At 41.8% G+C, this 26,601-nt stretch overlaps 2 protein-coding genes across 4 annotated transcripts in view; one reads left to right on the top strand and one right to left on the bottom strand.

The window, feature by feature from the left end:
- The window catches only part of ATP10D (ATPase phospholipid transporting 10D (putative)), a 103,953-nt gene extending 94,224 nt beyond the window's left edge, over positions 1-9,729 (top strand). The window contains exons 21-23 of the mRNA XM_077757820.1: positions 666-770; positions 5,467-5,654; positions 9,077-9,729. Of these exons, the coding sequence (XP_077613946.1) occupies positions 666-770; positions 5,467-5,654; positions 9,077-9,407 (624 nt within the window). The 3' untranslated portion in view covers positions 9,408-9,729. The remainder of the gene's footprint in view (positions 1-665; positions 771-5,466; positions 5,655-9,076) is intronic.
- CORIN (corin, serine peptidase) overlaps positions 9,680-26,601 on the bottom strand; it is a 244,707-nt gene continuing 227,785 nt past the window's right edge. For 2 of the 3 annotated variants that reach the window (XM_077757821.1, XM_077757823.1), the window contains 3 exons: positions 22,232-22,503; positions 20,511-20,644; positions 11,389-13,754 (listed from right to left, as the gene is read on the bottom strand). In XM_077757821.1, coding sequence (XP_077613947.1) covers positions 13,572-13,754; positions 20,511-20,644; positions 22,232-22,503 — 589 coding nt within the window. In that variant the 3' untranslated portion in view covers positions 11,389-13,571. Of the gene's footprint in view, positions 9,804-11,388; positions 13,755-20,510; positions 20,645-22,231; positions 22,504-26,601 lie in introns of those variants that run through there. The other variant, XM_077757822.1, reaches the window with a different exon arrangement.

Below are 26,601 nucleotides of genomic sequence, written 5' to 3'. Positions count from 1 at the left end.
CATACACAGCCCGATCCAGGAGAAAACACTAGTTTGATCATAGATTGGTGTTAACAAAAGCACAGTGTTAAGAAAGAAAAAGGTTATAGTCTCTAAGTTAACACTTTGTATTCTTTAGTTATTTGTTTAAATAAAATGACTTGAATTTGCCCAGCTTGAATATCCCGGGTTTACTGCATTTCACGAAGAATGCAGATAAGGCGATCTGAAGTGTAAGCAAAAGAGAACCAGTAGAATTGTGAAATGTCAGAAAATAGTGTCATTCAAAGAATACTTTAAGGACTTGAGGACATGTACATAGGAGAGGAGGGGATATTTACATATAACAGAGATATATACTCAGGATAGCCTTAGAGGTTTGCAGCTCTGTTAAATGGGACGTATTTCATATTTTTCTCTACCTCAAAGAGCGAGAAGAGTAAGTAAGAGTCTCCGGGAGGATGAATTATGACTCAGGATAAAGAGGCATTCCAGCTGAAAAGTTCAGAGATTAGGTGGCCTATCTGAGAGTCAGTCTCTCTCTTCTGGAAACGTTCAGGTTTATCCTAAATGACCCGTTATTGAAGAAGGGACTCCATGCACAGTTGAGTGTAGAATAAGGGAATGGTATTCCCGCCCCGGAGTGTGACAGCTCTCCAGCATCACCACCTGTTGTGCTGTTGTAGGCCTACCAGGGCTCAGACATCGACATCTTTGCATTTGGAAACCCCCTGAACACAGCTGCTCTGTTCATCATTATCCTCCACTTGGTGATTGAAAGCAACAGTTTGGTGAGTGGTTTTCCTGCCTCTGAATTAGGCTGAAACTGTGCTTGGGGAAGTGTTCTGTATTAGCAGCGACCCTGCTAAACCTTCATGCCTAGAAGGTACATGTTAACAAGAGTAATGATTCCAAATAAGAAGGGTGATTCATGGCTACTCTTGTTGATTGTTGAGTGCCATTATGTTGAGATTGATGGCCAGCCAGGGAAAGTGGCAGATATCTACCTGGTCCCCTTGGTGGTATCCCTGATGGATGGTTTATGGAGGCATGAATCAGGCTGGAGAAACCACTGATGGCCGATATTCTTCAAGACGGCCAACGTTATTTGATTGTCTTGATGTCTTTCAACTCCTAAGAAGAGGGGCCATGCCATTATCCTGGTATACTGACTTTAGTAAGTGATGATTTTATCACAACAAAATTTTTCATGATACAGAAACATATTATCTTCCCTTCAGAATTTTTCCTGTTCACTTAAATCTGGGTCTTTGTTATCTTATTTGCTAACTTCATGATAAAGTTAGATCTTTTCATCAAAATGATTGCACTGTAGCTCTCTGCAGCAAAGCTAATGTGTAGGATACAGATAATGAGAGCTTTGTTGTAAACCTTCCTTTGCAGATGAACATTCCACCCAACTCTGAAGAATAAACTGCCTCTGTGATTATTTATGCCAGTCCCTCATTTCCATTTGCATTATCTTTGCTATAGTCTAAACCCTATCATCTCTTCCTGGACTATTGATACAGCCTCCTTAGTCTCCCCACCAACCTCCACTTTATTTTTTTATTTTTGAGAAAGAAAGCGAGAGAGAGAGAGACAAAGCATGAGTGGGGGGGGCAAGGGGGGCAGAGAGAGAGAGGGAGACACAGAATCTATAGCAGGCTCCAAGCTCTGAGCTGTGAGCACAGAGCCCAGCGCGGGGCTTGAGCCCACGAACCGTGAAGTCATGACCTGAGCCTAAGCTGGACGCTTAAAGGACTGATCCACCCAGGTGCCCCACCACCAACCTCTACTCATGACTCCTCCAGCCATCCTCTGCAAAACAACCAGAATCATCCTTTTGAAACACAAATCCTATCGTGTTGCTGTCCTTCAGGTAAAACCCTTCAGTGATTTCCCACTGTACTTGGAATAAAATGGAAAAGTCCTACGGTGGCCTACAAGACTTCATGCAGTGATGCCTCTACTTTTCCCTGCAATCACATTTCCACTTATTCATGGGCTGGAACTACATTGTCCCTTTTCAATGGCTCAGATATAGTGAGCTCCTTACCTTATAAAGTCCTTAGCATTTACTGTATCTTCTAAGGGGAGTATTCTTACTCTTCCCTTGGTTCCCTGCACTTTACCCAGCTCAGATAGTATTTCGGGTCTCACCAAAAATATTCCTTTCCCCAAGAGCCCTTCCCTAACCATCCATTGTCTCATGCCATCCTTTTGCTTTTATCCATTGTCCTAAGAATAATTTCCTATTCATCAGTTACATAATTATCTGACTTGTGTTTATCTTCTGCATTAAACTATAATCTCTGTGAGGACAGGATTTATATTTTGTTGACCAATTTATACCAGAATCTAGGACAAGACTGGCCCATAGTACGTGCTTAAAAATATTTGAATGGGTAAACAATAACTAAATGACTAACTAGTGTTTGGAGTGTGTTTACCATCCTCATAGTGAATGCATTTCAAACAGGAAGAGCTGAATGAGGTTATAGTTGAAATGTTACGTGCAGTCATATTATAAAATTATCTGTAATAATTTCTAAGGTAGAGCTGAATATTTTTGCCATCACTTTGCTTACAACCTTCTATAATCAAACTGTACAAGCCTAAAGTGTAGTAAAAGGTTAATATCTGAAAATACCAAGTAGGGAGACTAAAGGGAATTCTAAACTAAAATATTTGCCATTGTTTTAATATCTATTTGATTTCATTTTTAAACAATTTTGTAGGCACTTTTGATTGCTACCCGAGGAATTATCGTAGGTTCTAACATTATTAGCATTTCAAAGGACCTAACGGATCAAGTGTGGCCATTTGGGTTCACTGGTTATGAGCAACAGCAACGAGAGCAAATAGAAAAGATATTAAAAATATACTGAAGAACCATGGTCAAACCAAACCAAACCAAGCCATCCTGAGGAACGAGAGTGGCTCCAGACTTCCAGGAAACAAACTAATGGGCAGGATTGCTGTGCTCTGAATTGGCTCTGGTCATTTTCCTTCTGCGCTTGCCTTGCTGGACTCCAAGTTTAGTCCCTGGTGACAGAATTCTGTGTCCTTAGGACAGAATTCTGTGTCCTTAGCTTCAGTCCTAGACTTTGGCTAGAGGAAGGATACTATACCAAGACTGTGCACAATGTCAGGTATCTGCACTAAAAAGGAAGAAAGTGAAAGCCAGGTGCCAAGAAAAACAGCGTTTGCTGTATAAAGGACACATCATTAATTATTTTTTTCTCACGCCAGGGGAGGCTAGAGCTCACAGCCTCAGAGGGTCCCTTGTCTGGAAGAGTCAGCCATTGCGAGGATGTGAAGCAGTTTCCCTTCACACTCTGGCTCCCCATCTCATTGTCACCCCCACCCCCACCTCGCTGTCTGTTTTCACCCAGTATCTCTGGACTGTAACCATATCAGTTTATGTAGATGTGTCAACCATCATGTTGCTATCTCACTGGCCAAACACACATCTTAAGGGAAGAAAACTCAGGCAATAGGGTTCAATGGGAAGGAAAGGTATTTGAGAAAGAAAGAACAAAAAACCAAATCATTGTTTTAGAGGCATGACGATCATCAGGAGCTCTGAGCAGTTTGTACATTTTACGCAGAATGAGCAGCCTTTGTGATGCTTGTGAAGATACCTACCTTGGGGAAATACTTTGCAGGATTAAGAGGGAAAAGGAGAGAATTGGATCTCGTTTGAAATTTATAGCCTTAGAAAATATTAACAAAGGCAGTGCTTTCCCCTCAAAAAGCATAACCTATCCCACCCTGGTATACACTGCGATTTTAGGTGGTGGGTACCCACTGCACTAAATAACACACAATGTGAAGGTGATTCTCTTTCATATGTCGGATTATGTCAATTTCCCTTTGTAACAAAGATCAGACTCTAGACTCAGCACTTATGATAATAGGTAATGGTGATATTACATTTAAGGTAGTCATCTGTTCTTTCTAAATGAAGTTCCTTAAATAGTAAGACAGGTTGAGAGAAATATTAAGAAGGGCACCTGGTGGGGCTCCTGGGTGGCTTAGTCGGTTGAGCGTCCGACTTTCGCTTAGGTCATGATCTCGCGGTTCGTGGGTTCGAGCCCCGCGTCGGGCTCTGTGCTGACTGCCAGCTCAGAGCCTGGAGCCTATTTCGGAGTCTGTGTCTCCCTCTCTCTGACCCTCCCCTGCTCATGCTATCTCTCTCTCTCTCCTAGAAATAAATAAAAATTAAAAAATTAAAAAAAAAAAAGAAGGGCACCTGGATGGTTCAGTGGGTTAAGCATCTGACTCCGGCTCAGTTCATGAGTTTGAGTCCCGCGTCGGCTCTGTGCTGACGATTCAGAGCCTGCTTGGGATTCTCTGTCTCCCTTTCTCTCTGCTCTTCCCCTACTTTCACTCTCTCAAAATAAATAAATAAACTTTAAAACAACAATATTAAGAAAAATTCCAAACTATCCATAGATACAAAGGTGGCTAGGTTACCATGGGAAGAAAAAGATTTGTTTCTTGTTCATGTAAAGTCAACTAAGGTTCCAGGTAGCTCAGGGGTACTTGTACTCTGAGCAGGGGGCTGAGTGCCCTGGCTGTGTCTTGTAGCTTTACCATCTGGAATTATCCCCCAAGTGGGGGAACTTCTTGGTCAACGTGGAAGGAAAGGAGACAGCATGGAAAATTGCACACCAGCTCTTCCCATACCTCTAACCTGAACATTTTGCATATCTCTCCCATTCACATTTCATTGGTCAAAGCAGGATATATGGCCATACTTAATCTCAAAGGGACAAGGAAATGCAGTCCTTCCAAATGCTTACAATGGAAAGAAATTGGAATATTGGTGAGCGATGTCTACGAGCCATGTGAATGGGTAAAGTTTGAGGATTGAAGTATAACTTAATGAAGAAAAAGACCAATTAGTGACTGTATTAAAAGAGAGAAAGAGAGAGAGAGAGAAAGAGAAAGAAAAAGAGAGAGAGAAAGAAAGAAAGAAAGAAAGAGAGAGAGAGAGAGAAAGAGAAAAAAAGAGAAAGAAAGAAAGAGAGAAAGAAAAAGAAAGAGAAGGAAGGAAGGAAGGAAGAAGGAAAATGAAGGAAGGAAGGAAGGAAAGGAAGGAAGGAAGGAAGGAAGGAAGAAAGAAAAAGAAAGAAAGAAAGAAAGAAAGAAAGAAAGAAAGAAAGAAAGAAAAGAAAGAAAGAAAGAAAGACACACCTTATGGTGCATGGACAATACGGACAATATAAAATAAAATAGTCATCAGAATCAACCTGTTGGCATTTAACTTTGTCTTACAGAAATTAAACAGTGATATGAACTGGTCACAAAAGATGCTCTTGTCTCTGGTATTTTGTGTTTTGTTCACTAAGGTTTGTGACACTATTCATTCATTGCTTAGACATGTTGTCCCTTCAACAGAGCAGAGTGCATCGGGGCACGAAACCCTATCAGTGACAGGGAAACCCTATCATTTCCCCTGCTTTTCTTGTCTTGCAGACCTGGGTCCACATGCTGGTCATCGTTGGTAGCATCTTGTCTTATCTTTTCTTTGCCTTGGCGTTTGGAGCCATGTGTGTGACTTGCAACCCACCATCCAACCCCTACTGGATTATGCAGGAGCACATGCTGGATCCAGTGTTCTACTTGGTTTGTGTCCTCACAACCTGTGTCGCCCTTCTGCCCAGGTATGGTGTCCTGTCGTCAAGAGAGTAAACAAAGTCATAGACTTAGAATTCTTCAGGCAACTGCGAGAATGGATGGCTGACTGTCCTGTCTACTAGTGGACAAGCCAGCCCGTGTGCTGGTGTAAAACACTGGTGTATTAGCTCTTTTACCAGAGAACAAATGTGGTTTAAGCGAACTGGAAAGGATAGGTCTCTCTCATGGAAAATTCTGATGTGGTTGGCATTCCCCAAAGATGGGGCAGCTTCACCCACAAGGTTACATGAAGATCCTTTCCTCTGTCCCTTTGTTCTGCCGTCTCCTACTGGTGTTGCCCTTATCTGCGTGATTGGAGATGACTCACCATCGGCACATCCACGTCCCTGCCTCCAGGAGGGAGAGAGAAAATGGAGTGCAAGCAGCTTTCTCCTTCTCTTCCTTTTCCTCCTCCTCCTCCTCCTCCTTCCTTCTTCTTTCTTCTCTTCTTCTCCTTCTCCCCCCTCCTCCTCTTCCTCCTTCTCCTTCTCCCCCTTCTTCTCCTTCTTCTTCTTCATGCAGAAGTGACCCTGAAGCTGCTCATATCACATTAACTAGAACTTACGTATATGGACTCTGAGTGGCTAAAATGAGTGTTTCTAAAAGGAAACAGGAGAGCCTGCATCCTGAGGGACAAGTATCTGTCTTTGTACAACCTATAACCACTGAAAACTTACCTCCTTTATCTGAGTTCAGTTACCTTTCCCATTTTAGTTTAATTTGAATTTCTAATATTGTATGGGATGGAAATCACTAAGAAGTATACATGGGTTTTTAATCTATAGCTCTTTATCTTTTTTTTTTTTTAAATAAAATTGATCTGTTTAGCTGGAAACGCTTTGCCAAAGAGTTGTTCTACCTTCGTAAACATGGTGTGAGAGTCACGTGGTGATTTCAGACTATTCCTTAAGAGAGCCAGCAAACTGGCTCAAAGGCCAAATCTGGCCCGCTGCCTGTTTTTAAAAGTAAATAAAATTTTATTGGAACATAAGACATATTTATGTGTTGTCTATGGCTGATTTTGCACTACAACAGTCGAGGTGAATAGTTCTAACAGGGACTGTCTGGCTTGGAAAGCCTGAAATATTACTATCTCGCCCGCTAGGAGAAAGTTTGCCACCCCCAGTTTGTAACACCAGCATAAGAGCATGGGCATAAGCTCTTTGCTACTGATGGGCATTCCTTCTAGAAAGGCGTAGGAAAGACCCACTGGAGTCCTTCTGTGGTGTTTATAGTTGTGTATATATCACTATATACACAGTATATACAACTATAGTTGTATATATATCACTGCTAAACCGAGATACCTCTATACTACTCACTGTTATTACAAGCTTTCAGCTTAAAAACTAACAAGATGGACTTGTAGGATTTATGAAGACACAATTCTTACAAAGTCCTAGTCTGAAAAGAAAAATCCATCCAGACCCCTAAGAGTACAACTCTATCTAACATGGTTGTGGTAGGCTGAGAAAAATGACCCCCTGAAATATACCCATGCCCTAATCCCTGAAACCTGTGAATGCTATGTTCTTTGCTCACATGCAGATGTGGTTAAGGATCCTGAGATGGGGAGATTATCCTGTATTATCTGGGTGGGCCCTAAATTGCAATCATAAGTGTCCTTATGAGAGAGAGGCAGAGGGCGATTTGACACAAGCAGATAGGAGAAAGCACTTCAGCCACAGTGCGAGAGATACCTTGGCCACAAGGCTAAGGAATGCCAGCACTTAGCAGAAACTGGAAGAGATAAGGACTGCATTTCCCCCTAGAGCCTCTAGAAGGCGCATGGCCTTTCCAACCCCTAGATACTGGTTCAGGAACCGAAGTCAGAATTCTTGGCCTTCAGGGAGTACTTGGGTGGTTCAATAGGTTAAGCATCTGCCTTTTGATTTTTGGCTCAGGTCAGGATCTCATGGTTCATGAGTTCAAGCCCTGAGTCAGGTGCGGGGCTGACAGTGCGAAGCCTCCTTGGGATTCTCTCTCCCTCTCTCTCTCTGCCCTTCCCAGCTCTCTCTCTGCCCTTCCCAGCTCTCTCTCTCTCTCTCTCAAAATAAATAAACTTAATAGTAATAAAAAAAAAAAAAGAACTCTTGGCCTTCAGAACTGTGAGAATGTGAGAATAAAGTTTGGTTGTTCTAATCATCAAGTTTAAGGTAATTGGTACAACGGCCCTATTAATAACTAACAGACTTTGATATGGGGAAAATGGGTGCTGCTGTCACAAATACCTAAACATGTGAAGGTGGCTTGGAAACTGGATAATGGGCAGAGACTGGAAGAAGTTAGAGGCACATGATAGCAAATGCTAGACTTCTTTAAACAGACTGTAGATAATCAGGGACATTAAGGTTCCTGCTGGTGGGGATTCAGAAGCAAGTGAGAAGCACGGGTTGAGAAAACCATCTCATCTTAGAAAATACATAGACAGCCTCAAACCAAATGTTGCTATAATTGTGGAGAACAGTTAGACAGAAATGAGGAACATGCTATTGGAAATTTGAGGAAAGGGGATCTTTGCAATATAGTGGCAGAAAACGTAGCCAGTGTGTATTCTGTTATGTGGAAAGCAGAATTTATAAGCTATGAACTTGGATGTTTAGGGTTGGAGATTTGGCCTGGTTTCTGCTTGCCGCTTAGAGTAAAATGTGAGAGAAGAGATTGAGAGAAGGCCTGTTAAACCCAGAGAAGCCAGATTTAGGAAATTCTCAGCCTATCTGGATTTTAAAAGTTGTTAAAATTAAGAGATTGGCTTTGGGGACAGTGCTCTAGAGAAAAGGCAAACAGTGTAGCCAGACAGCCTTTCATTAGCGCTAAAGAGAGTAGGTCTGTGACTTATGGGTCCCTTCAACCGTCTCCACAGCCACCAGGAAGAGATGGGATCATATAGGAAAGATCTGTGGAGGACCCTCACCTAATGGCGTAAATCCACATGACATATATTGGATACCCACAGGGTTTCTGAGAATGCTGTACCAGCATAAACCCTGCCAGCTTGGACTGAAAGGGACAAGTTTGTAGTAATGTGTCACAGTACTCACAGGGAACTAAGAGCTAGCATTTTGTGAATGTTTACTATGTGCCAACACTCTGTCTGCTTTACACGTATCAGCTTATCTAATCTAACATGAAGCCTGTGATCTAGCACTATTGGCACCTCTACTTCTAAGATTTTCTGTTTTATGTATTTGACAAGCACTCTTAGGGCACTCACTGTTTTCCAAGTGCTTTCCAAATATTAACTTACTATTGTTATTGCGTCCATTTTATAGTTTGCTTATCTTTCCCTTTTACCTCAGGAAGGCAAATGGCCACCAGACCCTTTTACTTTTTCTAATTGGGGGGTATTTTTTGTGTCCCATGCTGCATTTGAGGTGACTGTAACTCTGTGGTGCTTTTTGTAACCTAGGTTTGTATATCGAGTTCTTCAGGGATCCCTGTTTCCATCTCCAGTTCTAAGGGCTAAGCACTTTGACAGACTGACTCCAGAGGAGAGGACTAAAGCTCTCAAGAAGTGGGGAGAGGCTGGAAAGACGGGCCAGGTGACACCTACGTACGCTGACCACTCAGACGCTGCGTCAGAGAAAAGAGCTACGTCTGGCCCCGATGCTGTCTTTGCAATGATGTCAGCGCCTTCTCATCCTTTTGAGCAGGACGACTTATCTGTACACGAAACTGCTTTGGACGCAGACTGCTGTGAAGCCAAGGACTCAGGGATGGCTGGGCCCCCAAAGGGTTAAAAAAAAAAAAGTAGGGTGCCCTACTTGGAGTGCAAATATTCCTTCAGATTTGGAAGAGGGACTTTGAAGAGGCAGCTCTATCAAGAATGAGGTCGATTTTTCCCTAAGGGACATGAGCATTCATTCCACTGTGCTTGGAAGAGCCAGTGTGCAGACCCTTTATTGTATGTTTGTAGATACATTTGTAAAAGAGGTTGGAGTGTGACCTGAACAGGGTTGAGGGAGGTGAAATATTTAATTCAGAATCAAATGCTTTTATGAAACTTTTTGGATTTTGTAAAAGCTCTTTTATTGTCTTCGAAGTGCAGACATTCTTAAAGGATTCCTTTGAGATGTTTTTATTTAACTGGGAGAACTCCGGTTCCAGGGAAATGTTTTCAGTGAGCAGACTCCAATCTGAATTTTTAAATGAAGAAAAAAAAGCGGTTTTTTAGATCAGTTCGAACTCCAAAGAGAAGAAAATGTTATAAATGGTCCATTTCCAGAGAAAAAAGTCAAAGAGCCTTTTAAATGACAATGTACCTAAACCAGGGTAATAACTGTACTATTTAAATGTAGCCAGTGACTATTAATAGCCTCTTTCATGCAGGAAGATGCCTTTGGTTGTCTGACTGCAGATGCCAGGCATACCTCTCTGCTCGTGGCAGTGCTCTCCAGCGGAGTGTTCACTGGGAAAGGGCAGAGGGACGCCAGGGTTCTGTAGGGATGTGTTCCTCTCTCAGCTTTCGCTCAAAAGAAGACTTTATGAGGTCTGCCTCTATGCGGCCGTTGTCAGTTGGGAAACGCAGTCCACACGTACGGCAGACAGAGTGAGCTGCGTGTCTAGCCCATTTGGCAATCTCTTGTATTCTAAAACTTACAATCAAAAGCCTGAGAAAAATGAGACAATCAATTTCAAAACAGTCTTTAAGAGACCATTTGAGGGTTCGTGGTCTTTACAGAATCCTACAACTTCTCCGGTGTTGTAGCTTTTAAAAATGAGGTGTTATGAATTGGGTCTGATACAGGTGGTTCTCAGAAGGATTCCATGAGGCTCTTAGAAAACTTTTTTTTTTAAATACATTTTAGGACAGGAGTGTTGATAGCAAGTTACTTGCTGTCACAAATCATGTATGCTGGCTTTAGTTGGAACAAAGCCTAGTTTACAAAGTAAGCCCGGTTATTATAATATCATCTAGTCTCATTGAGCTCTTTTTAAAATTCGATATCTATTCATCTGAAAATTGTCAGCCACTAGTCACCCAGAATCTCCTTCCTGAAATCTCCATGCTAATGTTCTCTGTCTGTATCAAGGTCTTAGGACTATTAATCTGTTATTCTCAGGGCTTAATTTTTCCCTGATACCTACTTTCCTGGTCTGACTTTCCTTCCTTCCTTCCTTCCTTCCTTCCTTCCTTCCTTCCTTCCTTCCTTCCTCCCTCCCTCCCTCCCTCCCTCCCTTCCTTTCTTTCCTTCTTTCTTGTTACTTTCTGATACTACTGCAAATACTCTTATATAGACTGATTTCCAGAACTTTCAAAATCCCACATGGCTATTGGAAGTTGCTTTCTACTTTCTTAATGATGTTTTAAAATAAACTGTTTAATAAATAATGTGTATGAAAAACTGTCATCACTCCTGTGGATACCACTGACCCCAGTAGTAATTGCTGCCAGAGCTTAAAAGGAAACTCTTAAAGCACAGCTTTTACCAGAACATTGTAATGGCCTTTTCTTACATGGAAAAATCAGTAGTGTCATATCATCCATTATCCTCCCAGCAGCTGGCATTCATTCTCTGAATATCGATAAAGGGTTAGAATGTAAAGATAAAACGAATAAACCAAGAAGACTAAGAAAAAAAGTCAGGTTTCCAGATGTCAAGTATCTGTACATAAGAGTAGAAGAAACTCGAGTATTCGTGTTATGAGTCCGCAGTCTCTTACCCACAATTGTAAAGTCCCAAGAGCTCTGAAACAGGTTTTTCATAAATTAGGCACAAATTAACAGACAGATGTAAAGCTATTTATTTAATGTAATTATTCAGATATTATTTCGGATGTGTTGTATTACTGAATGCTAAACTATTATATTTTTTATTCTGAAAAATTCTGGATTCTGAAACACAGCTAGCCCTCAGGCAAAAGAGATTTGGGGTCTATATTAAGCCCTTAACAGGCTTCATTTACAAGTGAATAACTTTTATACTAAGTTATTACATTTTGGTGTTCAGTATATTTTCCCAAATTTGAGGGGACCCAGCATTAGATCATTGTTCCTTGGAGCCAGAAAAAAATTAATAGTATATCTTTTGCGGTATAACTTTATCCCAAAAGATTTATGAAAGAATTGTTTCAGGCTCCCAAAATGTACTCTGTAGACATGAAAGACTCTTGCAGTTTTACCAGGACTAAAGTTTTCTTTGGACACTTAAGTGACCTGAGACTATTAGCAACCTCTCATTTCAAAAAGCCACCCGTCACCTAAAATAAGAGCACCCTCCTGTGAGAGTGAGCTCCAAGACAGGTAAATTTGGATTGGTTGGCGGCTGGAGGCCAACAGTTATAGCAGGGGGCACAGTTTTCTGGGACTTGCTCTCCAGGTTCCGTGTCCGTTGAAAAAAAAAAGGATTGTGCCATTTTATTTTATTGCAGGTTATTTAAAACAAGTACAATAGGTACAGTTGACTGAGCAGAAGTTGAGCAAGGCTAAAAGCTATTACATTATGTACCTACAACTATAACAAAACTGACATCATGTTCTTGAACTTCCATACAGTTGTGCCCGTCATTCCCGTTGCTGGGTTTCACATTCTCAGTAGGTTCACACAAACTAGAGACTAGGAGAGGACTAACATGGAACGTGTCAAGACAACTTTTTGAAACCGAAATATGTGGACACGTTGAAAAGAGTAGAAAACTACATGTATAAAACTGCAGATAGTCTCTGCTGAGGCAGTCCGGGCGGGGGTTGCTTGCTGGTGAAGGTTAGTAGGGAACCCTACTTGTTCGAAAGGCATTTGGATGTTGCAAATGGATCCCTAACTAAATCATTTACATGTGAAGATCTGTATTGTGAAGCTTTTTAGTGGGGAGAGATTGATGCACATAAAGTGGCCTTGTGCTTAAAAACATTAAAAAAATTTTAATTATCAACAGGAGGAAATGGCAGCAACACCAGATATTAAATATGCTTCAAGGAAAGTTACAAAATGTGTTACTCCCGGCAAACTTGAACTGTGCTTTGGGATGCGTTTCTGTGACTCTATTGTTATGGGTGAACGCAGGAAAATTGGGAAATATGGAATTGGGGTCGGGTGCAGTTTAATTTTCATCTTCAAAAATTGAATCTCTCCAGTCTAAAGCAAGTTCTCCTTGGCAAAGTTTAATCTCAATTCATTGTCACACAGCCAAAACAAAATGTTTCCCACGAATATTCTTCTGGTTGTTAAAATCTCAGTCAGCCCATTCGCCCTGAACAAACGTCAGCTCTGGAGAAGGTTCAATGGAGACTTTTCTATAAAGTTACATCCTTGATTTGAGTTCAGAGGGGACAGTCCTCTGAGGAATGCTAATGTTGATGTCTGAAGACTTTGTGTTCAATATGTTTCCATTTCAGGTACCTCAATGGATGCTACTTGTCTTTTATCTCTGTCCACTGTAAGTTCTCAGAATTATGGAAACTTGAGAAGAGTAATAGTAAACATTTAACTTTGTAAATTATGTTGGCTTTTAATAAAAGGGAGCCTCCAGCATTAATATTGCAATTTGCCACTGTGCTCGAGAAACAAACACTGGCAAAGATTACTCATCGGGGATCTCTGTCCTCTCTGTGACTCGAAGAAAGAGAATTTTCCATAACCTGTTCTCCTAGCACCTGCCCTATTCCAAGGCTGATAAATTTTGTGCTAAGGTCAAGGTTAGGCCTGGCAAAAGAACAAGATCTGCTTTTCTTTGTTTTTTGGGTTTTTTTTAGACTCTCATTCAACTTGAAATAAGAGAAAAGTAAAGTTGAAACAAAACTGCATAAAATGAGACCAAAACAAACATGAAAATTTGCAGCGCACGGCTGAGCATCACGGTCCACGGAAAGTGCTTCTGTTCAGCTCTCTGCGGGAAGCTCTCCACAGTCAAAAAGGCCATTTGCTTTGAAGGTAGCTGACAAAAGTCTCTGATCGTCTTTGGAATTAGGTTAGGAGAAAGGTATGGATGTACATTTGTCTTTCAATCCATTCGACGAAGTATGACACATTGCTGTAAACCCCAGGCCCCAGGACTTTGGAAAAGCACACGGAGCCCCACGACGTTAAACCAAATAATGTCCATTGTCCTCCGGGCCGCTCACAAACAAGTGGCCCACCGCTGTCACCCTGTAATGAACAGCAGTGCACATTAGTCACTGGTATTTCAGAGCCCTCATGGCGTCCGTGTTATCCTGAGGGTGCAATAAAGGCAAACCTGGCTTAACCAACTTCTTGGAAAGTTTTAACAAAGCTCTCAGTGCCAGCTGGTGGCACTTTCCACTACACAAGTGGAACTTGCAAAGGAACATTTTACACTCTGATCTTTAAAAGAATGGAGGTGGGGCACCTGGGTGGCTCAGTCGGTTAAGCATCCAACTTCAGCTCAGGTCATGATCTCACAGTTCGTGGGTTCGAGCCCCGTGTCGGGCTCTGTGCTGACAGCTAGCTCAGAGCCTGGAGCCTGCTTCAGATTCTGTCTCTCTCTCTCTCTCAGACCCTCCCCTGCTCATGCTGTCTGTCTGTCTCTCTCTCAGAGATAACTAAAACATTAAAAAGAAACTTAAAAGAATGGAGGTTCCTTGGGAAAGGGCTACATTCTTTGTTTTCTGGCAAATTAGAAGATTTCTCAGTCATTTCCTGTGCTATATTAACATCAGGCATCATTTTCTCTACTTAGCATATCAGTAAAAGGCGAAAGATTTATATGATCTGAAGAGAAACCAGAGTATTCTACTTAGCATATCAGAACTAATTCTCTCCTAGTTTGATCTCTCTCCTTAACTTTGAGTCATTTTATGAAGTTGGAAGTACCCAAATGGAACAAAGATTTTGTTTTCTCCACCAAACAGTACTTAAGAAAAAGAAAAAAGATTGCAGAATAACCCTATTTTCAAGATTCTTGCTCTGTGAATGAGTGCATTCAGTAAAAGACACTGACAACTTGCTTGATTTCTTAACAGATCTTAAGATCTGTCCAATTAGTGTACTTGAATGGAAAACACCACATAAGAATTATTTCCAGCAAGTTATTTTGTGGATAACCTATATTCTATTTCACATGCACGGGGATTTTCATTCTTGACATCTAACTTGAGGCGTTGCAGTTCTTTTACCCACATATAATTAAGACACTGTGGCTTTACAAATGTTAATATTTGTTACACCTGAAAAGATCACAGGTTAGGCATGTTCTGCACGGCCTCAAAAGAGAGGAATTGATATCCTGGAAAATAAGGATGTAAATGTGGGAATTCATGGTGGGAATTTACCAATAATCCTTGTGCTGTAAGAATTTCAAACTTGGAATGAGATAGATGGTCTTCCCCGCTCTGGTCATGTTGGAGAAAAACAGTAATTATGTTTGTTGATCCTCCTCTAAACACTTTCCCTTGAATTAGCTCATTTAATCCTCATGAAATCCCTATGAGTTGACAATAATTATTATATGTGTGTTGGAGGCACTGAGCCTGAAGCACAGAGCTAGCTTTAGACCCAGGCCATCTGACACCATGACTCCAGCTCCATAACTACTTCGTCTCAGAAGCGTTAGCAAATACTACTGCTATTAGAGTGAAATGGAGTTTGTTTTTAATTTTTTTAAACATTTATATTATTGAGAGACAGAGAGAGACAGAGCATGAGCATGGGAAGGGCAGAGAGAGGAGGAGACACAGAATCTGAAGGAGGCTCCAGACTCTGAGCTGTCAGCACAGAGCCTGATGTGGGGTTCAAACCCACAAACCACGAGATCATGACCTGAGCCAAAGGAGGATGCTTAACCAACTGAGCCACGCAGGTGCCCTGTGAAATGGAGTTGGGTTTTTTTTTAATGCTTTATTTATTTCTAGGAGACAGAGAGAGACAGCGTGAGCAGGGGAGGGTCAGAGAGAGAGGGAGTCACAGACTCTGAGACAGGCTCCAGGCTCTGAGCGAGCAGTCAGCACAGAGCCCGATGCGGGGCTCGAACCCACGAACCGCGGGATCATGACCTAAGCGAAAGTCGGACGCTTAACCGACTAAGCCACCCAGGCGCCCCCTGTTTGTTTTTTTGTTTTTTTTTAATTTTTGGTGTTTGTTTATTACTGAGACAGAGAGAAACAGAGCGTGAATAGGGGAAGGGCACAGAGAGAGGGAGACACAGAATCTGAAACAGGCTCCAGGCTCCGAGCTGTCAGCACAGAGCCCGATGCGGGGCTCAAACCCACAAACCGTGAGATCATGACCTGAGCTGAAGTCGGACGCTTAACCGACTGAGTCACCCAGGCTCCCCCAAAATTCAAAAAAATCAAAGTTTTTGACTGCACTGTGTGCTTTGTGGAAAATGGAGATCTTTGCAACGTACCAATGCCATAAGCCTAAATATTATAGACAGACCTTGCAAGAGGCTGAATAAATTGCTCTGCCTGGAAGCCAAAATGAATTTTTTTAAAGCAAAACTTACTAGAAACATTTTGTCCGACAAATTCCACAGTTGTTTCGTCTTTCCTTGTGCAAAAGCAATAGCAAAATGCTGACTTAATTAGGGTGAGCTGCTTATTATGTCAGAGTGTTATTAACATTGGACATGCCGATGTTACCTCCAAAAAAGAAGCCCGTTCAGAGAAGAGAATGGGCAAGGGGTACATGGTAACTTGGGAGTTCAGTATACTGAAAGATGCTGTCAATAAAATCAAATGTAATTAACATTAACAACAACAACAACAAAAAAGGGGATGTGTACAGGCTGGTATCTCTATACTTTCAGATCAGGAATTTAGCCAAATAACTATTCAGCATCTTCTCTGCAAGGTTCTGTGCTAGGATCTATGCAGATGAAGAAGGCACTATTTTTTGTCCCAGAGAGGTCAAAAGTCTGCTTGGGTACCAAGCGTAACTCTACTTGAAAGCCAGGTCTAAGGACCATGAGAAAGGAATCTTCAAAGGACCGAGCGATTACCGCCAAGTGGACGGGAACAAAAGTGCCTTCCCATGATGGGGATTTTGAGTTAGGCCCTAGTGAGACAAACAGACAAGCGTCAAGTGGAAAGCAAGAGAGGAGAAAGGAGCAATTCAAACGCAAGGGATTGTACAGCAAAAGGCACAAGTTGCTCGTTTTGGTCTTCTTCCTTTTTGTCATATTGGGCTTTAGGCCAAAGTTTATGTTGGGCTTCAGTATTGATCCCCGTGATTGATTTCTAGACCTTCACAGAAGGGTCTACAGCTTCCAATGTAGGCTACGGATGTAATTAAGGAAGATAATGAAAGGTTCTGATGAATAATCTTGCTCCAGACCTGATAAAAACAAAAAAGTAGCTTTTGATGATTTGTTTTGTATTAGTCTCCCTAGGGATGTATTATGGAGTATCTGGTATGCATTTACTTCTCCCACAGTGTTGAATTCCTACTACTCCCAAGGTCGGGAAGGCCTAGTCCTACCAGGCAATATGATATGAACCTGGCTGTGCCTGTACCTGGGCTTCAATTCTCTTTCAAAGAACACCTCCCTTCTCTTTTAGCAAGTAACAAGGGATGAAGAGGCACTCATTTGGGGTGGGCCTCCAGATTGTGCTGGGAACGGGGAGAGATGGATGCACACTAATTGCTGCTACCGGGAGTGTAGAGGTTGAACACCTGGACCCTGAAGCTATACTTCCTGTGTTCATATTCTCACTCTACCACCTCCATGCTGGGTGATTTGGGGCAAATCACTTCACCTCTCTGCTCCCTTATTTTCCTGCTTTGTAAAATAGTACAAACAATGTTACTGCCATAAGAGCTGGTTGTGAGGATTACATGAGTTATTAAAAAGCACTTGGAAGAGATACTGGAACACACAAGCACCAACTGATAAATACTAATGATAAAGTTACTATTCATTGTGCCGGACATTGCACACACGTAGGTGAAAGATAGGGGCTTTCACATACATGGACTCGGGTAATCATAACCACACCCTGAAAATTAGAATCAGCCCCATCTTCTGAGAAAACTTTCTAGAGAAACTTCTCCAGGTCACATTGGTCTTACAGGCAGAGATAGGATCTCACCCAAAACTTCAGGCTGCACATTCTGTGAACCAAGATCCACACCATGAGCTCTCCCCAAACACTTTTTCTTTTTCTTTTTCTGTTTTGGCTTGGGGAATCAAACCTGGGCCTCTTGCATGAAGGTAGGGATTCCTCCACCACCGGCCACCTCAGGTGGACGATTTGTGGTCAGGAAGCAGAGAGACTGTGGCCTCAGGGAAACCCCAAAGGAGCCACCTGCCTCCCTCTTTCCCGTGACAATTAAGGAATCGCTGTTGGGCCATTTCGAGCCCCCCGATTAGCCTGTTTTGAAATAGGCCGCCCAAAGTGTTCTTTTATTATGTTGTGTGAGTGGTGATGATATTGTTGATCTCTTCTTCAATTCTAAAATGCGAGGGGCAATCTGATTTACTCCACAGGAGTGAAATAACAAGAGTCTTTCATAGCAGTGGCACGGTTATAAGTAGCACTGTTATAAACTTCTTTGAAGGAGAAAGAGAAATTAACAATCCCGTTTACAATTGCACCAAAAAATGATAAGATATCTAGGAATAAACTTAACCAGAGAGGTGAAAGACCTGTACTCTGAAAACTATCAAACACTGATGAAAGAAACTAAAGATGACACAAAGAAATGGAAAGACACTCCATGCTCTTGGACTGAAAAGAACAAATATTGTTAAAATGTCTTTACTACCTACAGCAGTCTACAGATTTAGTGCAATCTCTATCAAAATACCAACAGCACTTTGCACAAAACCAGAACAACATTCCTAAATTTATATGGAACCACAAATGACCTCGAATAACCAAAGCGATTTTGAAAAAGAAAAGCAAAGCTGGAAGTTTCACAATTTCAGACTTGATGTTATATCACAAGGCTGTAGTGATCAAAACTTTCTGCTACTGGCACAAAAATAGACACATAGATCAATAGAACAGGATAGAAAACTCAGAATAAACCCACAAGTATATGGTCAATAAATCTTCAACAAAGCAGGAAAGAATATCCAATGGGAAAAAGTCTCTTCAAAAAATGGTGTTGGGAAAACTAGTCAGCATGTACATGCACAGGCAGTAATGTCTCTGACATTGGCCACAGCAACATTTTTCTAGGCAAAAGAAATAAAAGCAAAAATAAAATGATCTATTGTATCTAAAATTATCTACACCGAAATAAAAAGCTTCTGCACAGTGAAGGAAACAATCAGCAAAAACTAAAAAAGAGCCTATGGAATGGGGGAAGACATTCACAAATGACATACCCAATAAAGGGTTAGCATCCAAAGTATATAAAGAATTGATAACAACTCAAGACCCACAAAACAGATAACTCAATTAAAAAATGGGCAGAAGACACGAACAGACATTTCTCCAAAAAACATATCAGATGGCCAACAGACACATGAAAAGGTGTTCAATGTCACTCATCATCAGGAAAATGCAAATCAAAACTACAATGAGGTATCACCTTACACCTGTCAGAATGGCTAAAATGCAAAAATACAATAAACAAGTGTTAATGAGGATGTGGAGAAAAAGGTACCCTCTTGCACTGTTGGTGGGTATGCAAACTGGTACAACCACTGTGGAAAGCAATATGGAGGTTCTTCAAAAGGTTAAAAATAGAACTATCCTATGATCCAGTAATAGCATTACTAGGTATTTATCCAAAGAATAAAACAATTCTAATTCAAAGAGACCCATGCACCCTGATGTTTACAGCACCATTATTTATAATAGCCAAGTGTTCATTGATTGATGAATGGATAAAGAAGATGTGGTGTTTATTTATACACAATGGAATATTATTCAGCTATAAAAAGAATGAAATCTTGCCATTTGCAATGACACGGATGTAGTGAGAGAGTATAATGCTAAGCAAAGTAACTCAGTCAGAGAAAGACAAATACCAAATGATTTCATTCATATGTGAAATTTAAGAAACGAAACAAGCAAAGGAGGAAAAGAAAAAAGAGACAAACCAAGAAAGAGACTCCTAATTATAAAGAACAAACTGATGGTTGCCAGAGGCGAGGTGGGTAGAAGGATGGGTGAAATCAGTGATGGAGATTAAGGAGTGCACGTGTGATGGGCACTGGGTGATAAATGGAACTGTTGACTCAGTATATTGTACACTTGAAACTAGTATAACATTGTATGTTAACTATACTGGAATTAAAATTAAAAAATGGAAAGCAAAAAATAACCTTTTTGTTCTTGCCTGGTTTCCAGTTCAATATAATACGCAATGAATGTTTATTATATGAAAATAAAAACGCCTCCCTGTGTTGCTAAGTTTGCATGCTTGGGAAACTACTCTGACTACGGAAACTACTGAAACTACATGACTATGAATCCTGGGTGCCTAAAGCAATCAACGTGGGAGCGATCGACTCCTGAGACAAAGGTAGTTCTCTCACACACCCTGGAAGGTGGGGTGTAGTGTGTGCTTTAACGCCATCACCTTGATGGCTGAAAACATCCTTTGGTGTCCCTCTGCTGTGGGCAGGGAAGAGAGACGGGGAGGGGAAGCCTGGTTGGAGCCATGATTACCATTAGCTTCTCATAGAACTTGTTTGTCTTGGCTGCTAAGATGGGCCAGACAATTGCTGTTCTTCCTTTTGCTGACCCAGGGTGCTATTCCCCATGCAGTAGATGAGAAAGCTGAGGGCAACCTGGGTGAAGGGCATGGTGGTAGTTAGGAGGATCACTTGGGTATTGGGTAAAGTACATACTGTGAATAATTAAACATTTGGTAATAAGCAATCTTCCAAAAATATTCCCAAAGGGCCACACATGAATCATAATGAGTTTATATGGACCCATTGATGTTATCGCTGAACTGAATCTCCTCAGTAACCAGAAAGCAACTTACCATGCATGAGTCGACTGTGCCGGACTCATAGCCGGCACATATCATCCGGGTGGTGATGGTCTTCATGTCAAAGTAGGATTGGCAGTGCTCCAGAGAGATGATGCGGACTTCTCCCTCTTGCAGCTTAAAAGGCACTGGATTTTTTTTTTTAAAGGAAGAAAAAACACAATATGTAAGAGGGTAAGATGACTCAAGATGAGGCTAACTGTATATGAACTGATTCCATCTGTATGCCAGGAGCACCAAAATCTTTACTTAAAGCGTCATTTCAAAGACTAGTCTTGTTTGGCATCAGAATTTTCCAATTAGAAGTGTTGATAGGAATCATCTCGTCAAAGTCCTTTATTTTATCCACGGGAAAACTGAGGCACAGACTCATCTGTAACTCGGTTAGGTCACTTGGCTCGTGCTTTTCCTCCTCTTAATACATATTGCAACAAGAACAACTGCTAACAATAGGCCAGGACCTGCACTCTGGGCCTCTTTAATCTTTGCAATAATCCTGTGAAATAGACCATTGCCATTGTTTTTTCCATTGTAGAGTAATCTAGAAAGTCAGGGTCAATCAGACCTTTCTAACTGAATTCAGACCCTCGCTCTTCATGCCAGGCCATATACGTGGTATGTGCAAAGTCACGTGATTGCTCTGAGTTTGGTGTGGATATTGTGGAAACAATACAAGTAGACACAATATAAAGCATATTCTGCTGCTATACCACGTCACGGTACTAATTATAACTCTGAAAAACCAAGAGCCACAGGAATGGTGACATCACATGCCTAACGCTGCCTTCAAAAGTCTTCCATGGGAGCTTGTCAGAAGGCATTGACTCATTTCTATCTTTTGACTTTTTCCTTCTGTCCTCAACTGATCACATAGAAAAGAAACTCAACTTAGCCCCAGACTTATCTGACTGAATTTTGAGAAGAAGGAAAAAAAAAAACAAAACTGTCCTTCAAATTGGCAGTAGCTAAGGGATAATGGGACATCAATATACATCAGCATTCCCAAGAGCTGTGCTGGTGTTCTTGATACAGTCTGGGTGGCCAGCACTTACCGTAAAGTAAATGTCTCATTGATTACATTCTTATTCTAAACTTTTAATAGGTCCGACAACACGAGGGAATCCATTATGGGGCTGGGAGTAGGTAGTACAAATTGTTTAATTTTTAAGTTTTGTAGGTTTAAATCATCTAGGGAGCCAAACTATTTTAATCAATTGAAACAGGCGAATAGCAAATCCGGTTTCCTTCTGGAAGGACTTACAGCTTGTGACAGATGTTGACAAGACCAAATCATAACAGGGAATTGGACATGTAGCGAGCCGCCTGACCGCGGGGCTGAAACTGCCTGGCCTCTGGAGAGTGACTTTGCCTGCAGAGCGCCACTCACTGGTAGAGACGGCGTGAAGCCAGCAAGACTGAGAAACCTGATCTCACGGGGCAGCCCGGGGCAGCGGCAGCGGCTCCCTGGAGAAAGAATCTGGGGTGCAGAGAAGGACTTTTGGGGCTGCATGTGACCGTGGCAGGTCTACACACCGGGAAGTGCTGACATCTCCCGCGTGCGTGGAAGGCGGGTGTGTGACACGCACCTCGTATTCGCTCTCTGTGGCTGTATTTTTAGAAATGCAAATGGGAACCTGGTGCCAGAGGCTGGGCGGTAACATCGTGTTTTTCAGGTACAAGCTGAAAAGCAAGAGCTTCTGAGGATGGTGGCTTACTTTTGTTGCCCATGTGTCCCCAGCCTGTGATGTAGCAGTACGTATCGGGCTCCAAGGACTGGTCTGGGCCGGGTAAGCAGACGGGCCGCACGTAGCTGGTTTCGTCGATGTCTTCACTCAGCTCCACTATGCTGATGTCGTAGTCCACCACCGCTCGACTGTAGCGAGGGTGCAGGATGATGCTCTTCACCAGGCGCGTCTGCGTGAACGTCGACGGGTGGTCGAGATTGTTGATGCCAAACACCACTTTCCAAACGGCAGCGTTCTCTCTCCTAAAATGATCAGTTCAAGAGCTATTGGCATCTTAAACTCAAATTTACATTGTAAAAATGTACATGCAATTTTTAAAAAGTGAATTTTATTTATTTGTTTTGAGAGAGAGAGGAGAAAGAAAGAGCTGGGGAGGGGCAGAAAGAGGAGAGAGAGAGAGAGAGAGAGAGAATCCCAAGCAAGCTCCCTGTTGTCAGCGCAGAGCCTGCCACAGGGCTCAAACTCATGAACCTTGAGCTCATGACCTAAGCCAAAACCAAGAGCTGGATGCTTAACAGACTGAGTCACCCAGGTATCTCTAAAATGTACATGTAATTTTTCAAATATTTTATTTATGTAAATATTGGCTCTTTCCCTGCCCAATGTATTTATATAAGAAGCACCTCTATAATGGCCTGAGCAATTTGCAAATAGGTATTCTTGTAGCAAGCAAAGCTCATGCTTCTAGAATGGGGCTGTTTCAGAAAATAAAACTGGTTCAGTTTGGAAGGCAGGCAGGGTAGTTACTTGCTTCACTGAGTGGGAAAAATAATAAAAAGACATGAAGAAGAGAAAGGAAATTCTGGGGCACGGAGAGCTCTGAAAGATAAGTGAGTAAAGTGTTTTAAGGTGGAAATTGACTAGAATAATCCCAGCAAGTGCTGAAAAACAATAGCGTTTTGTGAGACTGACCACTGGAAGGTGTGGTAAACTTGTTAAGCCTTTTGGCTTGAACTTTTCAAAAGGTTCCTCCAAAAACTTGCCATTTTTTGGAGGCACTTACTCCTTCTCAGAGGAATTTCTAGGTCTTGGCTTTTTATTCTCCTTGCTTTTCATTTTTCCTCTGGTCTCCTCTTCTTCTCTGCTCTCAAGTCTATGTCGAAGTGCCTCCAGGCTCTACCGTCAGTCTTCGTATTCCCTACTCATCCCCTTGAAGATTTCATCCAGTCCAATGGTTTAAAATGCTACCAAATCCTGGTTAACTCGTAAACATGTATCTCTAGCTCCCCCCTCCCCCCTGAGCTGCAAATTTGAATACCCAATCATCTACTCAACACATTCGCTTGTATATTTAACAATAGCTAAGGTTTTTTTAGTGCTTACCACACTTTTGACAATGTTCTAAGCATTACAGATGCTTAGTACTTATAACCCTGTGACACAGCTGAAACGTCTTTCTCTTATCCCAACATCATCTGCATCCGCAGGTCTTCACCACTCCACTTTCAAATATACCCTGAATCTTGTTGTTTCTCCCTCTTCCACAACCTATCTTAATGTAACCACTGTCAAGTACTTGGACCACTGCAATGGCCTCCCCAAAGGAGGCCATGCTACACTTAGCCCCCTGAGACCATTTTCCTCACAGCAGCAGAGTGATCCTTTTAAAAGCAAAATTAGAGGGGCACCTGGGTGGCTTAGTCAATTAAGTGTCCCACTCCTAATTTGGGCTCCGGTCATGATCTTACAGTTCATGAGTTTGAGCCCAGTGCAGAGATCACATGGGATTCTCTCTCTCCACCCCTCCCCTGCTCTCTCTTGCTATCTCTCTCTCTAAGTAAGAAGTAAGAATTTTAAAAAATTAGATTGAGTCCATCTCCTGCTCATAACTCTCCAGGGAAATTGAATCACACTGGAGACATTGTAGACTTCTCCCCATGGCCCCTGAGCTGACTTGCTCCATTCCAACCTCAAGAACTTTCTAGTTTTGGACATGCTGAGGATATCCCCAACAAAGGCTCTTCCCTTTCAGCTCCCATATGGTTCCCACCTTAACCGCTTCTCTTCTTTGAGGTCTCAGCTCAAACACCACCTTCTCACAGCTATCCTCCTGGCCACCCAGTCTAGGCTTTATTCTGTCCCCATCACTCTCTACTCTCAACCCTGCTTGAATTTTTATCCCATTGATATCAATGATATCAACACATCTGTTGGTCTATTCTCTGCCTTGTACCCAGCATACAAGCCCCGTGAGGCCAGGGACTTGGCCGATCTCATTCGCAGGCACCAGGAACAGGTACGTAGCAGGTTCTCAACAAGTATTTGCTTCATGATGGCTCAATGCATGTAAACTTGTTCTCAACAAGTATTTGCTTCATGATGGCTCAATGCATGAACATTTATTAGGGGCCAAATCTGGCCACCTAGGCAAGGTCTGTTCTTCCATCAACTCCTCCCCACCCCATCTACCGTTCCCAGTCCCTCCTCCAGAATAGGCCAGGAGCAAAGGAGTGGAGCGGACCACAGTGCCAGTGGAGCTGTTTTAGCAGACACCCCCTCACATAGTGTTAGCGTTGCTGAGCCATGTCAACTATCCCCACTTGGAGCTTGCTCAACTAAAGTAGGTTGATCTGACCCACTAGAAGGTTGTTTTTCAGTCCAGGCTGAACACTGAATCATGTGGGGAGCTCTTACATACTGATTTTCTGGGCATCACCCCACATCAGTTGAAAGCTTTGGGCTACGTGAATCAAGATTTTTAAGAGCTCCCAAAGAAGTCTCTGACAAAAACTCACCCACGTCCCTTCTTCTTCTTTCTTTTTACTTTTTTTTTTTTGTATGCTTTCCTTCACTATGTTCTCATGGCAAAGATTCAAAAAGTTGAGATTTCAGGAGGGTGAGGAAAGAAGTGGCCAAGGTCAGCATTCAACCTGTTTACAGTAATGCTGGATTCTTGGAGTGCCCTCTACTAAAACACTCCTCTAAAACACGTAGTCCATGGATTGTAAAGAAAAATAATATTAGGGCTCTATGAAGAGGAATTGGTGTCATTCTTGAATGCAGATATGTAGATATTAGCTGTAGACATATAGACAGGTATGGATATATAGCAACCCCTCCATGCCAAACATAGTGCTAGAAGCTACAATAAGCAAGATATAGTTCCCGCTCCCACAAACTCTAGCACTGAGTGAAGATGAACAATTACAGAAACAATCATAGTAAAATGTAGGAAGTGATACATCATGAGCATTTCAAGATGATATTACAGAAGAATTATTTTTCATTAAATAANCCCTTTCCTCCCCCCTCCCTCCCTTCCTTTCCTTGCCTCTCTCCCTTCCTTTCCCTCCCTCTCCCCCTCCCTTCCTTCATTCCTTCTTCCCTCCCTCCTTCCTTCCCTTCCTTCTGTCTTTCCACCCACTCTTCTTCCCTCCTTTCCTCTCTCCCTTCTTCTCTTCCTTCCTTCCCTCCCTCTCCTCCCTTTTCTCTCTCCCTTCTTCCCTTCTTTCCTCTCCCTTCCATCTTCCTCCCCTTCCTTTCCTCCCTTCTGTCCTCATTTCACTTCCTCCTCTCCCTCCCATACAATGGCAAGGGTATGACCATTTGAGAAATTCAATATTCACTTGAGATTCTATTTAAGGCATCTGAAATCAATTTATTTCAAACTTGTGCCTATTTAATTGCTCCTTGCCCTTGATCCTCAGCTCCTAAATTTTGTTTATAACAAATACTTATCCATTTGCTTAAATCACAAGTAGTGTTTCAAACAGTTGAACACTGCAAGTTATTCATAACAAGATGAAATAGCATCAGTTTCAGACTTAATTACTATATTGTGCTTAATATAATTCTAACAGTGAAAAATGAAACTGCTAAATGTCATTAACTTGTATCTAGCAGTTTCTTGCTACATAAGTTACTGTCCTTTTGACATTAACACCCACCAAAAACAAACAGAATACACAGGAAATTTACATAATTTTTGTCATCTGTGAGATATTGTTCTTTTTCCTTTTAGTTATGAGTGTGATGGGAAAAATAAAGTCTCTTTTAATGTTTTTCCCCAAGGGCAGCAAAAACCAGGAAAACCCACAAGCTCTTGTTTGAAACAGGCATGTGAAGTGAGGGAATTGTGTCTAAATGGTAAATGGACATATTAAACACATGCCAGAAAGAATGAGTCAGGAATAATAGCAGAGACAGCCCCGTGTTGGTGGAAGCAAAAAGAGGAAAGAAAATTTAGAGCTTCATGAATGCCACAGGAGTCTAGTTTCAGTTCAAAATTATCCTGTGGAGAAACACACAGGAATATGCCAGGTTCACCTGGGTGTTTTAGTGAAGAGTTTGAGTGAGAAAGAAAAAAAGCCAATTACAGCAGCTGAAAACCTTCAGCAAAA

The sequence above is a fragment of the Crocuta crocuta genome, unplaced genomic scaffold (genome assembly GCF_008692635.1).
Source record: "Crocuta crocuta isolate KB4526 unplaced genomic scaffold, BGI_CrCroc_1.0 scaffold282, whole genome shotgun sequence".
Lineage (NCBI taxonomy): Eukaryota > Metazoa > Chordata > Mammalia > Carnivora > Hyaenidae > Crocuta > Crocuta crocuta.
This window is presented reverse-complemented; position numbering and strand designations above follow the sequence as displayed.